The sequence below is a fragment of the Vigna unguiculata genome, chromosome 2 (genome assembly GCF_004118075.2).
Source record: "Vigna unguiculata cultivar IT97K-499-35 chromosome 2, ASM411807v1, whole genome shotgun sequence".
NCBI classification, from domain to species: Eukaryota; Viridiplantae; Streptophyta; class Magnoliopsida; order Fabales; family Fabaceae; genus Vigna; species Vigna unguiculata.
The window spans coordinates 19,139,970-19,157,367 of NC_040280.1; the positions used below are offsets into that span (position 1 = coordinate 19,139,970).

Here is a 17,398-nt window from a genome sequence, read left to right on the forward strand (position 1 = left end):
TAAGGCCACCCTCTCATATTTCGTCTTTGGCTTTGCTACAAGAGGTTAGTTTCACACATTTTCTTCCTTTTGTACTTTGTCTCTTGTTCATTGTATGTTTGTAATTGCTTATATTTTTTCTTTCCTATTATAGTTTTAATCTTAGACTATTTTTTTAGTTAGTTTTCATGGCCTATTTTTTTTTATTTGAAATTTTATAATAATATTTGCAAAATTTGGAAAAATTTATATTTATTGTTAGATGTTGCATGTTTAAACAATTCTAATTGTATTTGATTTTTGAATATTATCGTTGCATTGTTATTTTATATATGAATGTTGAAAGGGGAGTTGTTTCAACTCAAGTGAAAATGGTTTTGATGATGTCCAAGGCTACACATCATGTGCATTACTAAATTATGATTAGTCCTGTTTTCCTAGCTTGTGCATTAGATGTTGTAGATAAAAAATTACATGTAAAACAAGCTTACATTGAATGTATTAACCATCAAACTCTTGAATGTGAACTCGTAAATATATTAGCTACTTAACTAATAGATTAGATGAGGGCACTACATTGATGCAGTGAAAATACACTTACGATAATCTATTAGGTAAATGCCTAATCTATTAGTCACTGCAGCAGAACTCTTGTATAAAAATAGTTTTTGAAATCAGTTTTGAGAGAGAGAGAGAAAACTAACTGAAAAACTGAGAATTCATCTTTCAAGACTGCTTTTTTGAGATTTATAGAGTTCTTGTGCGTTCTTGAGAGATCATTCAAGTGAACCTTCAAGAAATTTGATGGTGGATTCAATCTTGATGGGTCAAGCTTGGATCTAGGAATCAAGTGACAAATCTACACAACTACTAGGTGTATTCGTTCCTTGTTTCTTTTCTTGTTGTATTTCTGATTACAGATTAATTCACTGTGTGAGGTGAAGGTCTAGGTGCAATTGCATTGCATCTAGGGGGAGTTCTTGATTTGTAGATCAAGCTCCTTAGTCTTTAGGATCTTGAATTATATAAATGCTCTTGTAATTCTTGTATCTCTATTTGATTCCCTCCTAAGTGAGTTACTTAGGAGAAGACTGGACGTAGATTCATCTTGAATTGAACCAGTATAAATTGTTGTGTTCTTTGTTTCTCCCTTCTTTCATGCCTTTATCAATTGCTTTACACAGTCCATTAACACAGAACTGTAAAACTGGTTAATTGAGGTATAAAGCTTAAAGAAACCTTCAAGATCCGTTTAAAATCAGTTAAAGATTCAATACCTAGTTCATCCCCCTTTCTTGGTTAGGTTATATTAGATAGATATGTTTTTAATAATTGGCACCAGAGCAGGTTAATCGCACGATAATCGATTAGAAAGATCCTAATATGTCTAATACATCTCAAACCTTTGCTGAAGGGGCATCCATCAACAGGCCACCTCTGTTTGCTGGTGAAAACTACCATTTTTGGAAGATTAGAATGAAATTTTTTCTTGAATTAGTGGACAAAGGTGTATGAGATGCTGTGGTAAATGGACCTTTTAAACCAATTAAAATTGTGGAAGGTGAAACTGTTCCCAAAGACTTCTCACAGTGAACTCTTGATGAGAATAAGAGGGCACACTATGATGTTAGAGCCAAACATATTATATCTTCTACACTAACTTTGGATGAATTTTGTAGGGTATCTGTGTGTGAATTAGCCAAATAAATGTGGGATGTCTTGGAGGTGACCCATGAGGGCACAAATGAAGTAAAAAGGGCAAGGAAGAACACTCTCATTTAGGAGTATGAAATGTTTAGGATGAAAGCTGGAGAAAGCATATGTGATGTAGAGAAGAGGTTTACACATATAGTAAATCACCTCCTAGCCCTTAGCAAGACCTTTGACAAAGAGGAACTAAATATCAAAATCTTGAAGAGTTTAAATAAGACATGGCAGCCTAAAGTCACTGCAATATCTGAATCCAGAGATCTCACTAGCATGAACATAGCCACTCTCTTTGGGAAACTGAGGGAACATGAATTAGAGCTTGGAATACTGAAGGAAGAAGAGGATGGAGAAAAGAGGCACATAATAGCCTTGAAGAGTGTTGTAAAATCTGCAGTAAAACTGAAGAAAGCAGAATCTGTAGATGACTCAAATAATAAAAATTCTGACAGTGAAGCCTTGAGTTTAATAGTGAAAAGGTTCTCTAAATTTTTGAAGTTTAAAAATAAGACTAGCAATAGCTATGCACGAAATAAGAAACAGTCTAGAAAACAGGAACGTTCTGGCACTCCAACCTGTTATGAGTATGGCAAAACAGAACACATCAAACCAGATCGCCCTGTACTGAAGATGAAATAGAAACTGGAAGAGAAGAATGAGGCAGAAAAGCACATGAAGAAAAAGAAAGCTTACATTGCTTGGGAAGAAAATGATTCCAGCACATCCAGTGAATCTGATGAGAGCACTGAGGAAGAAAACAATTTGTGTCTAAAGGCTGAAACAAGATCATCTAAAAGCAGTGAGTAGTTTCAAATCTGAACTTGAGGAAAATTATTACCATGAACTGCTTGATGCTTTTAATGAATTGCATAAGGAAGCCACGAAATTGCAAAAGTCAAATAGTAAACGTAGAGGAGAAATTAAATGGCTTGAAGGTAGAGTAAAACAGTTAGAAGAGGAAAATGAAAATCTGATAACTAGTTTGGAGAAACTAGAAAAATCTGAAAAGTACTCTTGGTCCAAATGTAAACAATGCCTAGAACAGCTAGAAAAGATAAAGTATTTAATGAAAACTCTCTCAAAATTCTCTATGGGAAGATCAAACCTAGATATTGTGTTAGGATCTCAAAGGAGTGTGCTTAAGAAAGAGGGAATAGATTACAATGACAAATCTAGCCGATTAGGTCCCAGAAACTTCCTTAATATCAGTAAACCATCCTCTATCACCTGCACCTATTGTTATGAACCTGGCCATTCCTCAAATTCCTGCTACTTTAAAAACAGCGGGGTTCCTAAAGGGGAATTTAAATGGGTACCCAAAGGCACTACAAAACTGTCTAACATGAAAGGACCCAAGTTTACATGGGTACCTGCTTCATCCAAACAATCTGATTTGCAGGTAAATGTTGGAACTAAGCAGTCAACATGGTACCTGGACATCGGTTGTTCTAGACACATGATAGGTGATATCAAAAAATTCAGCAAAATCTCTCACAAGGTGAGTGGACATGTCACATATGGTGATAATAACAGAGGTAAAATTCTGGGTACAAGTAAAGTAAGGTCCTCATCTATTGTTGAAATTGAAGATGTGTTGCTAGTTGATGGACTCAAGCACAACCTTCTTAGTATTAGTCAATTGTGTGATAAGAACCTAAAAGTAACTTTTGAAGTTAAACACTGTTTGATTTGCCATGCATCTACAAATGAACTGGTTTTTGTTGGAAAAAGCATTCAGAACATATACATGGTAGATTTTGAAAAAACCTCATTTGATTTTATTGCTTGTCTATTTGCTAAAAATGATGAACCTTGGATTTGGCACAAAAGACTTGCACACATACACATGGGACACCTAAATAAGCTTGTGTCAAAGCATTTAGTTACTGGTTTGCCTGACATAAAATTTCAACAAAACAAACTGTGTGATGCATGCCAAAAAGGTAAACAAGTAAAGTAAATACATCTTTCAAGTCAAAGCAGCATATTTTCACTTCTAATCCATTAGAATTGATACATATAGATCTGTTTGGGCCATTTAGGACCAAAAGTTTAGGTGAAAATTACAATGCACTTGTACTTGTTGATGACTACTCTCGATTTACCTGGACCTTCTTTATCTCATCTAAAAGTGACACCTTCCAAGTCTTTAGAAAATTTGCCAAAATTGTTCAAAATGAAAAAGATTTGAAAATCGTCTATTAGAAGTGATCAAGGGGTGAGTTTCAAAATGATTCTTTTGAAAAGTTTTGTGAACATCATGGCATCTCTCATAATTTCTCAGCCCCTAGAACACCACAACAAAATGGTGTTATAGAAAGGAAAAATTGTTCTTTACAAGAGTTGGCAAGAACAATGCTAAACTCTTTGCCAAAATATTTTTGGGCAGATGTTGTAAGCACAACCTGCTATGTGCTGAATAGGGTCCTAATCAGACCTGTTTTGAAACTCACACCATATGAAATCTTCAAGGGTAGAAAACCAAATGTGTCATATTTCAAGGCCTTTGGTTGTAAGTGTTTTATACTAAATAATGGTAAATCCAATCTTGACAAGTTTGATTCTAAAACTGATGAAGACATCTTCCTAGGTTACTCCTTGACTAGTAAAGTTTATTGAGTCTATAATAAACACACATTAACCATAGATGAATCCATTCATGTTGCATTTGATGAGTTTATTGAACATCAAACTAATTCCTCTGGCCCATGAAATAGAGCAGAATTAATTGCAACAGGTGCATATTTGACACAAGATGACTCTAAAACAGCAGTAGGAGACTCACCTAGTGCTACTGAAATCTCATCCCCTGCAACCCACAGATTGGATTGTTCCTAAAAACATGTCTCTTGACAATATTATAGGAGATATCTCCAAAGGTGCATCCAATCGAAGTCAGCTCAGCCATTTCTGCTTGAACATGGCTTTTGTGTCTCAATTTGAACCAAAGTCAGTGGTTGATGCCCTCAAGGATGACAGCTGGTTTTTAGCAATGTTATTACTAATTGTTGGAATTATCTGTTGTATTATTACCGACTGCGGGTGTCGACTTAGTTTTAGGAGCTTCTTGGTTAGCAACATTTGGGCCTCATGTAGCTGATTATAGTTCTTTGACCCTTAAATTCATGATGCAGGGGAAATTTATGACCTTACAAGGAGAGCAACATATGGAAGCCCAGCAAGTAGAATTCCATCAGTTTAAGAGGCTGGTCCACACTCATTCCATTGCAGAAGTTTTCATGATGCATTGGCAAATGTCGAATTCCATTGATGATGAATTCCAACAACTCCTCACAGATATTCCAACCGACTTAGCCTTATTATTATGCTCATATAGTACCATGTTTACTAAACCAATAGGCCTTCCCCCTAATAGGGGGCAGAACCATGCCATTCCTTTGATTCCAGGCTCAGCACCAATCAAGGTTAAACCTTATCGGTATCCCGATAGCCAAAAGACACAAATTGAGAAAATGGTACAAGATATGTTGTAGGAAAGCCTCATCCAGCCTAGTACAAGCCCTTTCTCTTCTCCAATTATTTTGGTGAAAAAAAGGATGGGACTTGGAGATTTTGTATCGATTACCGAGCTTTAAATGCAATCACAGTTAAAGACAACTTTCCCATGCCCATAGTCGATGAATTGTTGGATGAATTGTATGGCGCTCATTATTTCTCTAAACTGGATTTGTGGTCCAGCTATCACCAAATTTTGATGCAAGTTGAGGATAAGATCAAAATGGCTTTCCGAACTCATCATGGCCACTATGAATGGTTAGTAATGCCATTTGGACTAACCAATGCCCCAGCTACATTTCAAAGCCTCAAGAATCAGATTTTTCAGCAGCATCTTAGAAAATTAGTTTTGTTTTTTTTTTATGATATTTTGGTCTCTAGCCCTTGTTGGGCTTCGCACTTACAACACCACGAATATGTTTTACAAGTACTCCAGTTGCATCAATTATTTGCTCGACTGTCTAAATGTTCGTTTGGGTTGACCGAAGTAGATTATTTGGGGCACAATATCACTGTAACATGTGTTGGTATTGACAAAACCAAGGTGGAAGCAATATTACACTGGCCAACACCTTGTAATGTTAAGCAATTGAAGGGATTTTTAGGCCTCACGAGGTACTACAAAAATTTTATATGAGGTTATGCTACTATTGCTTCACCTTTGACACATTTGTTAAAGAAGGACGGGTTTTGTTGGACTGCATTAGCTCAAGATGCCTTTGCTAAATTAAAGTTTGTTATTACTCATGCCTCGGTGCTGGCTCTCCCAAATTTTGCTCGGCCATTTATACTTGAAACGAATGCCTCGTGTATAGGAATTGTAGCCATTTTGAGTCAACAATAGCACCCTATTGCTTATTTCTCCAAAAAGTTGTCTTCTCGGATGCAGAATTATTCAGCATATGCAGGGGAGATGTATGCCATCACTAAAGCATTAGCCAAGTTCCGCCATTATTTTTTAGGTCATCAATTCATTATCAAACAGATCAACAAAGCCTCCAAAATTTGACCAATCACTCCCTCCAAACCCCGAAACAACAAAAATTGTTGTATAAGTTTCTGGGCTTTGATTTTAAAATTGAGTACAAACCGGGAAAGGAGAATGTGGCTGCGGATTCTCTATCTCATTCTTTTTTATTGGCATGGTTAGAAACCAAATCTGAATTTCTCGACAAAGTCAAGGCAGTTGTGTTAAACGATGGTGAAGTTAGTAAACAATTGCAACTATGCTTGGCTAATCAACAAACTGACCTTCACTTTTCCGTTAAAGATGAAATGTTGTATTGGAAGAAATGATTAGTTATTCCCACTAACACATCCTTAATTAAGGATATATTGAAAGAGTTTCACAGTTCACCAATTGGGGGACATGCAGGGATTGTTCGAACCACGACTAGAATTAAAAGAGAATTCTATTGGCCAAGAATGCAAAAGGATATTCGGCATTTTGTTCAACATTGTGTTATCTGTCAGCAGGCAAAATCCTTGAACACGTCCCCTCCAGGGTTGCTTCAAACCCTTGCCCATCCCAAATCTATATGGGAAGACGTGACGATGGACTTTATCACTGGAATACCAACTTTGTTTGGATACTCGGTTATAATGGTGGTAGTTCGACTATCAAAATATGCACATTTTTCGGTGTTGACAACGAATTATAATAGCAAGAAGTTGGCGGTTGTGTTTATGTTAAATATTGTGAAACTATATGGTATGCTCAAATCCATAGTTTCAGATCGAGATGAAGTATTTATGAGTCAATTTTGGTAACATTTGTTCACAGCCCAGGGAACTACACTAGCCATGTCATCAACATATCATCCACAATCCGATGGTCAATCAGAGGTATTGAATAAATGTTTGGAAATGTACATTCGTTGTTTCACCTTTCAAAATCCCAAGAGTTGGTTCAAGGTATTAGCCTGGACGGAGTATTGGTACAATACAACTTATCATGGAAGTTTGGGAATGACCCCGTTTAAAGCAGTCTATGGCAGAGATGCCCCGACGTTAACTAAGTATAATCGGGATGCTCTGGATCCACCCGCTTTGCAAGAATTGTTGCATCAGAGGGATGCAATTATGGCACAGCTAAAACTAAACTTAATGTAGGCCCAAGCATATATAAAATTCCAAGCGGATAAAAAGCGCACCCACCTTGAATTCAACATTGGAGATATAGTCTTAGTGAAACTTCAGCCATACATGCAATTGTCAATCTCTAAAAAAAAATAAGTTAGGCATGCATTATTTTGGCCCTTTCAAGGTGTTACAAAAGGTGGGATTTGTGGCCTACAAACTGCAATTACCCGAGTCAGCTAAAATCCATCCAATTTTTCACATATCTTTGTTGAAACCTTTTAAAGGGGACCACTCCAATCCGTATGTTCCCTTATCATTGTTAACAAGTGAAGACGACCCAATGCTGCAACCGATTGCAATCCTACATTCTAGAGTGATTTTGAGAGGTAGGGAGCATATTCCCAAGTATTCGTCAAATGGGAGGATCTAAAAGACTACGAGGCCACTTGGGAGAATCTGGCAGTGATGGAGTAGAATTATCCAAATCTTAACCTTAAGGACAAGGTTCTTCGAAAAGAATGGGGCAATGTAACAGATCCAGTAATGAGTAATGCCAACAAAGAACGTGAGCTGGATAATTTAGAGATAGGGCAAAGTAGTAAAAATGATGATCACAAAAGAATAAACAGCTAGCACAAGATCCAAGACATGTGGGAGTGCGTAAGAGTGGAAGGAATGTGGTACCATGATAGAAATAGGGCATCAGAATAAGGAAAGGGGGGACTGATAGAATTTTCCTCTCATTTCATTTTCTCAGTCTTATGTTTCTAAATCTGTACTAGCTAATAGCTGATGAAGCTATAGCTTTTCTTCCTATACATTGTAAGAAACCCATCACCATAATACAAGTACAGATTATCTTTTGGATCTATCCGTTCTTTCACTTTACGGTGGAGCTTACAGCAATCCAATTAAAAGAGAGTTTTATTAAAAAATAAATAAAAAACATCACAAAACAATATCTTATAATCAAGGAGAGAAGGAGTACTACTCATCATCTATTTGTCAAATCTATTAATAGAGCAAAGTGGTAATTCAGAATTTGACCTATGATTTCAAACACATTGTGATTTGGTTGAAACTCAAATTCATTCACCAATTCATTGATTATTGAACATAGCTTTACACGGTTGCACAATCTCTAAAAGAGTTAATAAGAATATCTTCTTTCAGATTATGGCCTGTCATTCAGAAAGAAGAAAAAATGAGTATGTTAACAAGGTGAAGAGGGTCTTATTCACACCCCAAATTTGTGCTAAAACAAGAAAAGTTCATCAAGTTACCTATAAAGACTATCTTATTTATGCGTTTCTCTTCCTTTTCCCACTTGCGAGATGGAACAATCTCGTATAGTTCCCTCACTGCCTGCAACATTTTCATGAACATATGGTTTTAAAATAATACAGACTAAATAAATATAAGAACCTATCAATCAGACAATGTAACTTCTTTGCATTCATCTCAATCAAATAGCATATAGGATATTAAATAGATTAACTAATCAAATCTTCAGAAGCATTTATAAATGATATAAAACCTTTAATCAGGTTAGAATCTGGTGTTTCAAACCCTCATGCTTGCAAGAGGTAAAATAGACAATAAATAATAAGGAACTAAAATCAATCAGCATTATGAATCTGTCAAGGTCTGATAATTTCAAATAAAATGTACTTGTCAGTTGAACACATGGAGGTGATGATGTTTTATACACTAAATACTATTATCAAACAGTGTTAGTGAATGAAATGGTACACTTAATGTTAGCATATAAATAAAATTTTAAATATCCAACCATACAAAACAACATGAATGAAGCCACCAAAGTCTTACACATTGTGGAAAATCTAAATCATGTTAAGTGTAACTTACCTGCAAAGTATGCAGTTGATCAGAATTTTGAACACTTAACACTCCCTTGCAACGGTATACATCCATATCATATTTCTTCTCCCAGAGAATCTCCTCAAGCCATATTCGAGTCTATCATGGTTGTAAACAATTTATAAATAGAAGACAGGACAGATAGGGGTTTATACAAAACACTAACTTGAAAAACAGTGAGTTCAAGACAAAATGATTTTGTGCCCTGAAGAAATAAATGATTTTGCTTCTGTGGAACCTGTGGAAACATAATCAACATATTTTGAACAAATAAATGCACAACTTTCCTATCTTTTTGAGAGAACTTCTAAAAATAAGTGACTATTTCCTAAATTCAAGCTTATCACAAACATGCATAGAGCAACCACTAATTCTTGAATAAACTACAATGGTAATCGACTATAAACTGTGGAAAAAGGGAAAACTATATACATGTGCCTGTGGCTACATTTAATGAAAACAAAAAAACTATTTTTACAAAGGAGGAGCAAATCTGTCACACAAACTATACATGAATGACTGAGATTAATAGCTAAATCACATGAGCATCCTAAATCATCTTTATATTTTAAATTTAATCATTCATGATGAGATCTCATGGTCAATATTTGTGCCTCTTACAGAAACAACTTTCTCATTTGATGGGTCTTATTGGATATATACCTTATCAAGATCAATCATCTGTGTCCCAGAAATACATAAGGTTCTCACGCCACTATCATGGAGCTTTTTGGTAGACAAAGAACGACTTTCTTCTAACAAAGTCTCTAAATGTGTGGCACGCTAAAAAGAAAAAAAGCAAAAGTAAGTGTAGTCACATGGAGTGGGAAGAAAAACTAAGCATGAAGAGCAAAACAAAATGTATTATATTAACTGCAGTATCGTAAGCTTGGCGGTTCAATATCCTAGACAAATCAACTTGACACCGAACCGAATGTATTATCTCTGCAAGGGAGTTAATGTTATGTATTTCCTCCTCAAGTTTCTTCAGAGCTCCAGAGCTCTCTGCAGATACCAAATCAACCTTGTTAAGAATTATAATGTCCTGAAACAAGTAGCAAAAATGATTAGCTCTTCAATACCCGATTTCACTAAATACTTGAGCTAGATATACTACACCAATACCAGACCTAAATCATTAATATAAATAGGGGTACGAGATCAGTATTATACAAAACAACTACTTCAGAATCTCAAATGAAATATATCTTTTAGTGTTTCCTCTATATTTTTCTCCTTCATCAGTCTTCGAAATTCTGGAAGGTACTATGGGAAAATGAAAAATATGTAATCAATAAGCACTAATAATCCAATATCCAGTCAATATAATTAACAATTACCGCAAATGCAATCTGAAAATATGCTTCAGGAAATGAAGATGAGTCACGGTGCTCATCAAGCTGGAAGCGCAAATTTATAGCATCCACCACCTAGTTGAGAAGAAACTCCATCAAAAAGAGGCCATGATTCACAAGCCATGATTTTATATACCAAGGAAAGAATAAAATCTATCATTATATAAGTGGAAGAGCCACAAACACAAGAGAATGACAATTTTGCCGGAGGCGACAATAATTAAAAGAACTTTAGTTCATTTGACATGGAATGAAACAATTATAAGCATGTCTTATTATAGAGGAAATTAGAGCATATTCATGCCAAAGAAGGGAGACAAATTATTATAAAATACATCAAAAAAGAAACTTACGGTGACTATAGAGTCAAGCTTCACTTCTGATTCCAACTGTTCATCCAACCATAGAACAGATGCCAAAGGTGCTGGATTTGCCAATCCAGTGGTTTCCAGCAATATATGGTCAAGCCTAAAGACACAAAATAAGAAAACTACTTAATCGAGCCAAAATATGCAGCAGAGTTGGCCCACTTTACCGAACACCATATCAAATCATGATAAAATGAAAATAAGGTAAAGTGAATGGCAACGTTAGGGACTTGTTTGAAGCGCTTCTAGAAGAGAAAAATAAGCAAGAAAATGAAATTAGGTTATTTTTAAGCGAAAATTAACTTATGCAAGAGTTAAAAAACAGATTTGGAGAAGCTAATAGGAAATATCTTCAACAAATTAATTCAAACATAAACCAATTTTAACTTATGGAGGAGGTGATTTCATTTTGCTCTCTTCCTTTTCTCTTTTAAAAGTGTTCAAGGAAAAGTTTCTCCAAAACAGACCCTAACTGATTTAACCCCTGCTTCAACTTTCCATGCCCCAATTTCACCACAAATATAGAAGTATTTGCTTGCTTTACCTTTCCTTTCTCTGAACAAGCTGCTCAAGTGCTTGAACCAAACTATGCTTGACTGTGCAACATATACACCCATTGGCAAGCTCAACCCATTCTTCAACAAGTGCACCCTTATCCCCTTCATTGATCATGGCTCTTTCCACGCCAATTTCCTCACCGAACTCATTCAAAATGACAGCAATCCTCTTCCCATGTTGCGAATTCAAAATATGATTCACTAGCTGAAACCCAATGATGCAGTCACAACATAACAATTCCACACCACAAAAACACAAAAAAAAAAAATATCGTCACCATTCCAAAAGAACTAATGCCAAAAAGGGTTTAGAGTGAATCATGAGCATGGGAAATGATGGGGGTGTTTGGAATGATGATAGAAAAAATCAAAAGGGTTTAAAAACTTACAGTGGACTTGCCCGCACCAAGATATCCAGTGATGAGAGTGACCCCAACAGAAGATTTCTGAGAAACGAATTCATCATTTCCTTGAATCTGAACAGCAAGAGGTGGCTCTTCGTCTTCCTCGTGCTCCATCTTCTTCAACTGGTTTATTCTGTGTTGCGTCGTTAATGGCTTTTCTTCTCTTTTCGCTATGTTCTAATTTTTCGTGTATACACAGATAGCGTTTAGGAACGAAATTCCGAATTTATTTCCTCTTCAACAATCATATATTTGAAAACAATTAATTGAAATCAAATAAAAAAACAACTAATTGAAATTGTTTAATATGTTTTTTATCCTCAAAAGTAATAGTTTCTTTGTTAATTTTAATTTTACATTTATTAAAACTGAAGTAATTTTAAGTATTCATTAAGAACTCACAACATGTACACTATTGAGACTAATAAATAAATAAATTAATCATTTAGGTGAATATATATATATATTTGGTGAATTTATATTTATATCTCATACTTATGATACACCGATACTTTAATTTGGATTACGTATATGTGTTTGACATGTGTCTGATACTTTATGATATTTTAGCGATACCTATCAATGAAGTATCTACTTGATAAATATCTAATTTATAAAATCGTAGTATGCTACAATAAACTCTTTGAATAGTGACAAATTTTAGTGACAAAAAATAATTAGTCACTAAATAATGACCAAATTGACAACTAAAATAGTTTCAAAAAATTATATTTAGTCTCTAAATTGATAATTAAAATAGTTTCAATTATGAATTAGTTTTAAAATTGGTCACTAACATTAACTACCAAGTTTTGGCTACCAAAATAATTGGTCTCTAATTTGAAAATTTGGATTCACATACTAACAATCATATATTTACTATGTTTGTAAGAATTATTGTACACTTTCAATTCATATATCACGTATCCTATCCTATACATATGGTATCCGATACGTATCGTATACTATTATTTTGATAAATAAATATATCGACGTATCAGATACGTGTCACGTATCATATCTATGCATCATAGTCTCAGACAATTGCAATATTATTATTTGATATTTTTAAGGAAATAAGTTAATCATTTTAGGGGTATTTATGTTTACTTAAAAATTAAATTGTGTTAATGAAATTAAAAGAAATAATATAATCTGTTGTAATTTTTTAGTCAATTCCAACTAAGATTACAACACGTGGAATTATCAAATTGGCTTAAGAAAATGAAATGGGAATATGTGATATTATATGAAATATCACAGAGTTGGGTAATGTCTATTTAAGGTGGCAAGTCCATTAATTTGCATTGTAAATGTCCATATAATTTGTATTTTAATCTGTTTTTAACTTTTATAAATTGTATTTATAATTAGAATCTGTGGATAAAACAGGTTAGTTCATACTTAGAAAAATATATTAAATTTTTTCACATGTATTTTAATAACAACAAAAAAGTGAAAGGTTGAACTTCAGATTGAATTAGAAATAGTAAATTAACTCATACGTTATGTAGATCGTACATAAAAAAATCACATTAAAAGTTTATGAAACATTTCTTCAGCTAATCTCTTATAAAACAATTATTCATATTCAATTTTTTATTTGTGTTAAAAAGTGGTAGTACAGGCATTCCCAATACAACCTTTTTCATATTTAATTTTATCTCAAATTATTCTTCTAATTTAGTCTTGGTAATGTATTATACCTTTTAAATTTATCTTAAAATTTCTTTCTATTTTAATCTTCGCAATATTCTATACTTTTGGTTGTCCAACATATTATATTTTTGGATGTATAATAGTATATATTTTATGTAATTAATAAATTTTTAACAAATAAAAAAATTCTTATATTTTAAAATATTAATAATACCTTTTTAAGTTAAATATATTTTTATTTTTTAAATTATGGGTTAAATATACTTTTTATCCGTCAATTGTAACAAAAAATTGCATTCTTCTTCGAAACTATAATTTTGTTTGGTTTCGTTCCTTTCTAAAGTAATGGATTTAGTCCAAATTTTCTAATGACATTAAATTTTGTCTCACATGACAAATGATATTTCACAAAACATCTACATTGGTTACATTGCTTATAGTGACATGTGTCTACTTCTATTGAATCTTTTTTTGAATAAAAATTAAACCTTTTTAATGAAAATCTTAAAAATCTTCATTACACCCATTCCTTGTTTATTCTTTAAATCACAAAAATCTCAAGTGTTTCTCCATCCTCTTCATCACGCAAAGCTCTAGGAAGGGCACCCAAGTCTCGCCATTGTGCGCCTTATGACTTTCTTAAAACTAAACTATTTTACTCATTTTTATTGTATTATAGTTAAATATTTTTTTTAATTTATTTATTTTCTTTTATTTAAGGGAAAAAAACAAATGTTGATGTATAAGCAATTAGACATATTTCTTCAGCATCACACCATACAACTTATAATTAACTTATTTTACAATAAGTATGCATCTTATATTTTACATCATTTAGTTCATATTATATTTAGTTATATTTCCTCCCTCTTGAATTATGGAGGAGGAAAATTATGTATAGGATTCACTTGAATTATTGGAGTAGGTAAAAAGTGTCTTCAATTTGTCATTCGATGATAACAAGTGCATTTGGTGCGATTACTAAGTTATTTACTGCATTTGTTTGTCATGCATTTCTTGGAAAGGCGGTTACAATATCGACAAGGAAGGGATCAAGCATATTAGGAGCAATCATCTATGATGAGATTATAAAATTTTGTTTTTCATACACAATCATAAAATAAGAAAGTGAGACAAATACCATAAAGATAAAACGAAATAAAGCCCAACATTTATATAAATATACATAGACTTTTTTTTATAGAGCAATTATAAATTATTTTTTAAGTGACTAGTCCAGATAAATGAGCTTTACATGGCCAATAACAATAATTCAAATCATCTTCTCCTAAATAAAAAAATTAATCATTTAAGTCTCCAAGGCATAACCTTCAATTAAAAATTAATTTAAACTTTAGAGAATATAACATATGTAAATAACCCGATTAAATTGATGTAAAAAGTCATATACTTTAATTGAAATAAAATAGGTAAAATGATAAATCAATATATATTATTTATTTATGATAATAAATTTGATTTCTTACATATAAATTTATATGTATATATACACGTATTAAAATAATATTACTTAGGTAATTACAATTGCCTTTTTATTATCGTAATAACTTGTATATTTCTAATTAAATGAAATTCTTTAAAAACCTTGCATTTGGTTAGTGGATAAGATATTTGAAGTTAGACATGCCTCACACATTGGGAACAAGTTTGTGGTGAACATTGATCAAGTATCATGCACCTCCATGAAGTGGAGCATCACTAGGATTCCATGTTGTCATTCCTTGGCTACAATGAAGTTTTTAAACATAAATGGAGAAGAATTTATATCCAATTGGTATAAGAAGTCCACGTATGAAGAGACCTACTCATCCATCATATTCCCCATCAATGTCCAGAAGGTGTGGGACATTACACCCTATCCTGATGTCTTGCCTCCTCCAAAAACAACATTGCCAGGTATACAAAAAAAAAAAGATTACAAGAATGGGAGCAAAGAAAGGATGATACACAAATGAGCAAAGCGGGATTACGCAAAAGATGTCGTATATGTAGGCAAGTTGGGCATAACAAAAGCAATTGCCCCCAAGCATATCAGGCACAATCACAACAACCAACCCAAGCACCACAGGCTTTTGCTCAGTCATTCCAGCAACCTTCACAACCTTCTGATGCAACATCCCAACAACATTCACAACCATCACAACCTTTTAATCAACCATCACAACCTTTTAATCTACCAATATATTTTGTTCTTATATGTAATTGGGTACTGGTGGACCAATTTTTTTAGATGTTAAATTCATAAGTGGTGGACCACTTTCTTTAGGGATGTTAAACATTTAACTAGTGGACCAATTTATTTTGGAAATATGAATATGAAGTAGGTGTTCAATTTTGATGTGCAATTTTGAAGTGGTGGACCACTTTAACTTATAGTTATCGGTATGTATGTTTCAGAACCAGCGCCAAAAGTTTTTTATGCAACTTTAAAAAAAAAAATTGATAAAGACTACAACATTAACATTGATTTTCCAAATATTACATAAAGAACACAACCCACCCCTGCCAACTACAAGAACACCTCTCTAAGGTCATATTCTAATTTTTCATCAACAACATAAACACAATAACCATGTTTAGTACACAACCAACATAAACCACTCCAATCAACACCTTAATCCTATTTTCAAAAGACTTAATACATGTTTCCAAGTCATAATCTTTTTTCATATGAGCAACCACTTCTTCTGCCATGCCGCAAGTTGTCCCATTTGTTGGGAATCGATAGTGCCACCAGCCCTTGCTTCATTCGTGACAATGCAAACAACCCTTTCTTCAATCTTCACAGTGCCACCAACCTTTTCTTCATTCTTGACGTCGCCACAACCCTTATCTTCAATCACAACAGTGCTTGTAGAACCCCTTTCTTCAATCCTAACCTCAGTAAACCAACTGAAGCAATTAAACCTACCACAGTGTTCACTTCCACTTTGTTCCAAATACACCATTGACATCATTAACACAAAACAGAAAAACCATACAAAAATTACAAAACAACATTACCTTGAAGTTGGGCACCTTTGAAATCTTTTCCCTTTGTGTTGTTTTCACGGTTCTCAACACATACTTTTCACCACAATAGCAAGTGGGTGTTCCAGTTATGCTTCTACACCCACCTCCACCACAACAAGACATACTAGGGTTCTGCTTTCCCCAAACATTCGAAGTGGAAGATGAAGAAGAATTACCCATATTCGTGACTCAATGAAGGAGAAGAAGATGAATGCTTATTGAACAATTTAGGGATTCATAACATATGACACGCATTTCTGCCAAAAATTAAATTTTTTTACACTGCATTCCAATATAACTGACATGTATCCATAACACAAATCCACCTCAGCAACCACAAACGATGTTTACCACAACTTAACAGAAAGGGCATCTTTGATACCTTTTAATAAAATTGGGGACCTAATTGAGACTTCTCAAAAAAGAGGGACCAAATTGAGATTTTGGAACAAAAATGGGACCAAGGACATAATTAAACCTAATTTTAATATGGTGAATTAGTTTATCATTGTGAAGATTGTGTTAGATGATGAATTACATGCACTTTTGTTTTCTAGCTCATCACTAGACAACTAGGACATTTTAGTGGTATCTTTGAACAACTTTTCTTATAATGCGAAATTAACTTTTGACATGGTCGATGCTAATTTTTTAAATGACACAACTAGGAAGAAGAGTAATATTAGGGTTACCTTTACTCAAAATAAAGTTTTAGGTATGGAGTTAAGGGGAAGAAATTCATACAAAAATTCTAAAAAAGGATTTATTATCGTAGCAAGCCAGGAAGGAAGTTAGGGATAAGGAAAGACATCACATGTTTTCATTGTAATAAATCAAGACATGTGACGAAGAGTCCA

General features: G+C 33.7%; 1 protein-coding gene across 1 annotated transcript; it reads right to left on the reverse strand.

Moving 5' to 3' along the window:
* Window positions 1-8,250: 8,250 nt before the first annotated feature.
* On the reverse strand, window positions 8,251-12,097 carry LOC114169716 (COBW domain-containing protein 1). The gene is made up of 9 exons (XM_028054985.1): window positions 11,835-12,097; window positions 11,433-11,650; window positions 10,874-10,988; window positions 10,506-10,595; window positions 10,040-10,210; window positions 9,829-9,948; window positions 9,154-9,264; window positions 8,568-8,649; window positions 8,251-8,465 (listed from the first exon to the last, which is right to left on the reverse strand). Exons 1-9 carry the CDS (start codon window positions 11,961-11,963, stop codon window positions 8,407-8,409), a joined length of 1,095 nt encoding a protein of 364 aa, XP_027910786.1. The 5' UTR covers window positions 11,964-12,097; the 3' UTR covers window positions 8,251-8,406.
* Between the last annotated feature and the right edge of the window lie 5,301 nt (window positions 12,098-17,398).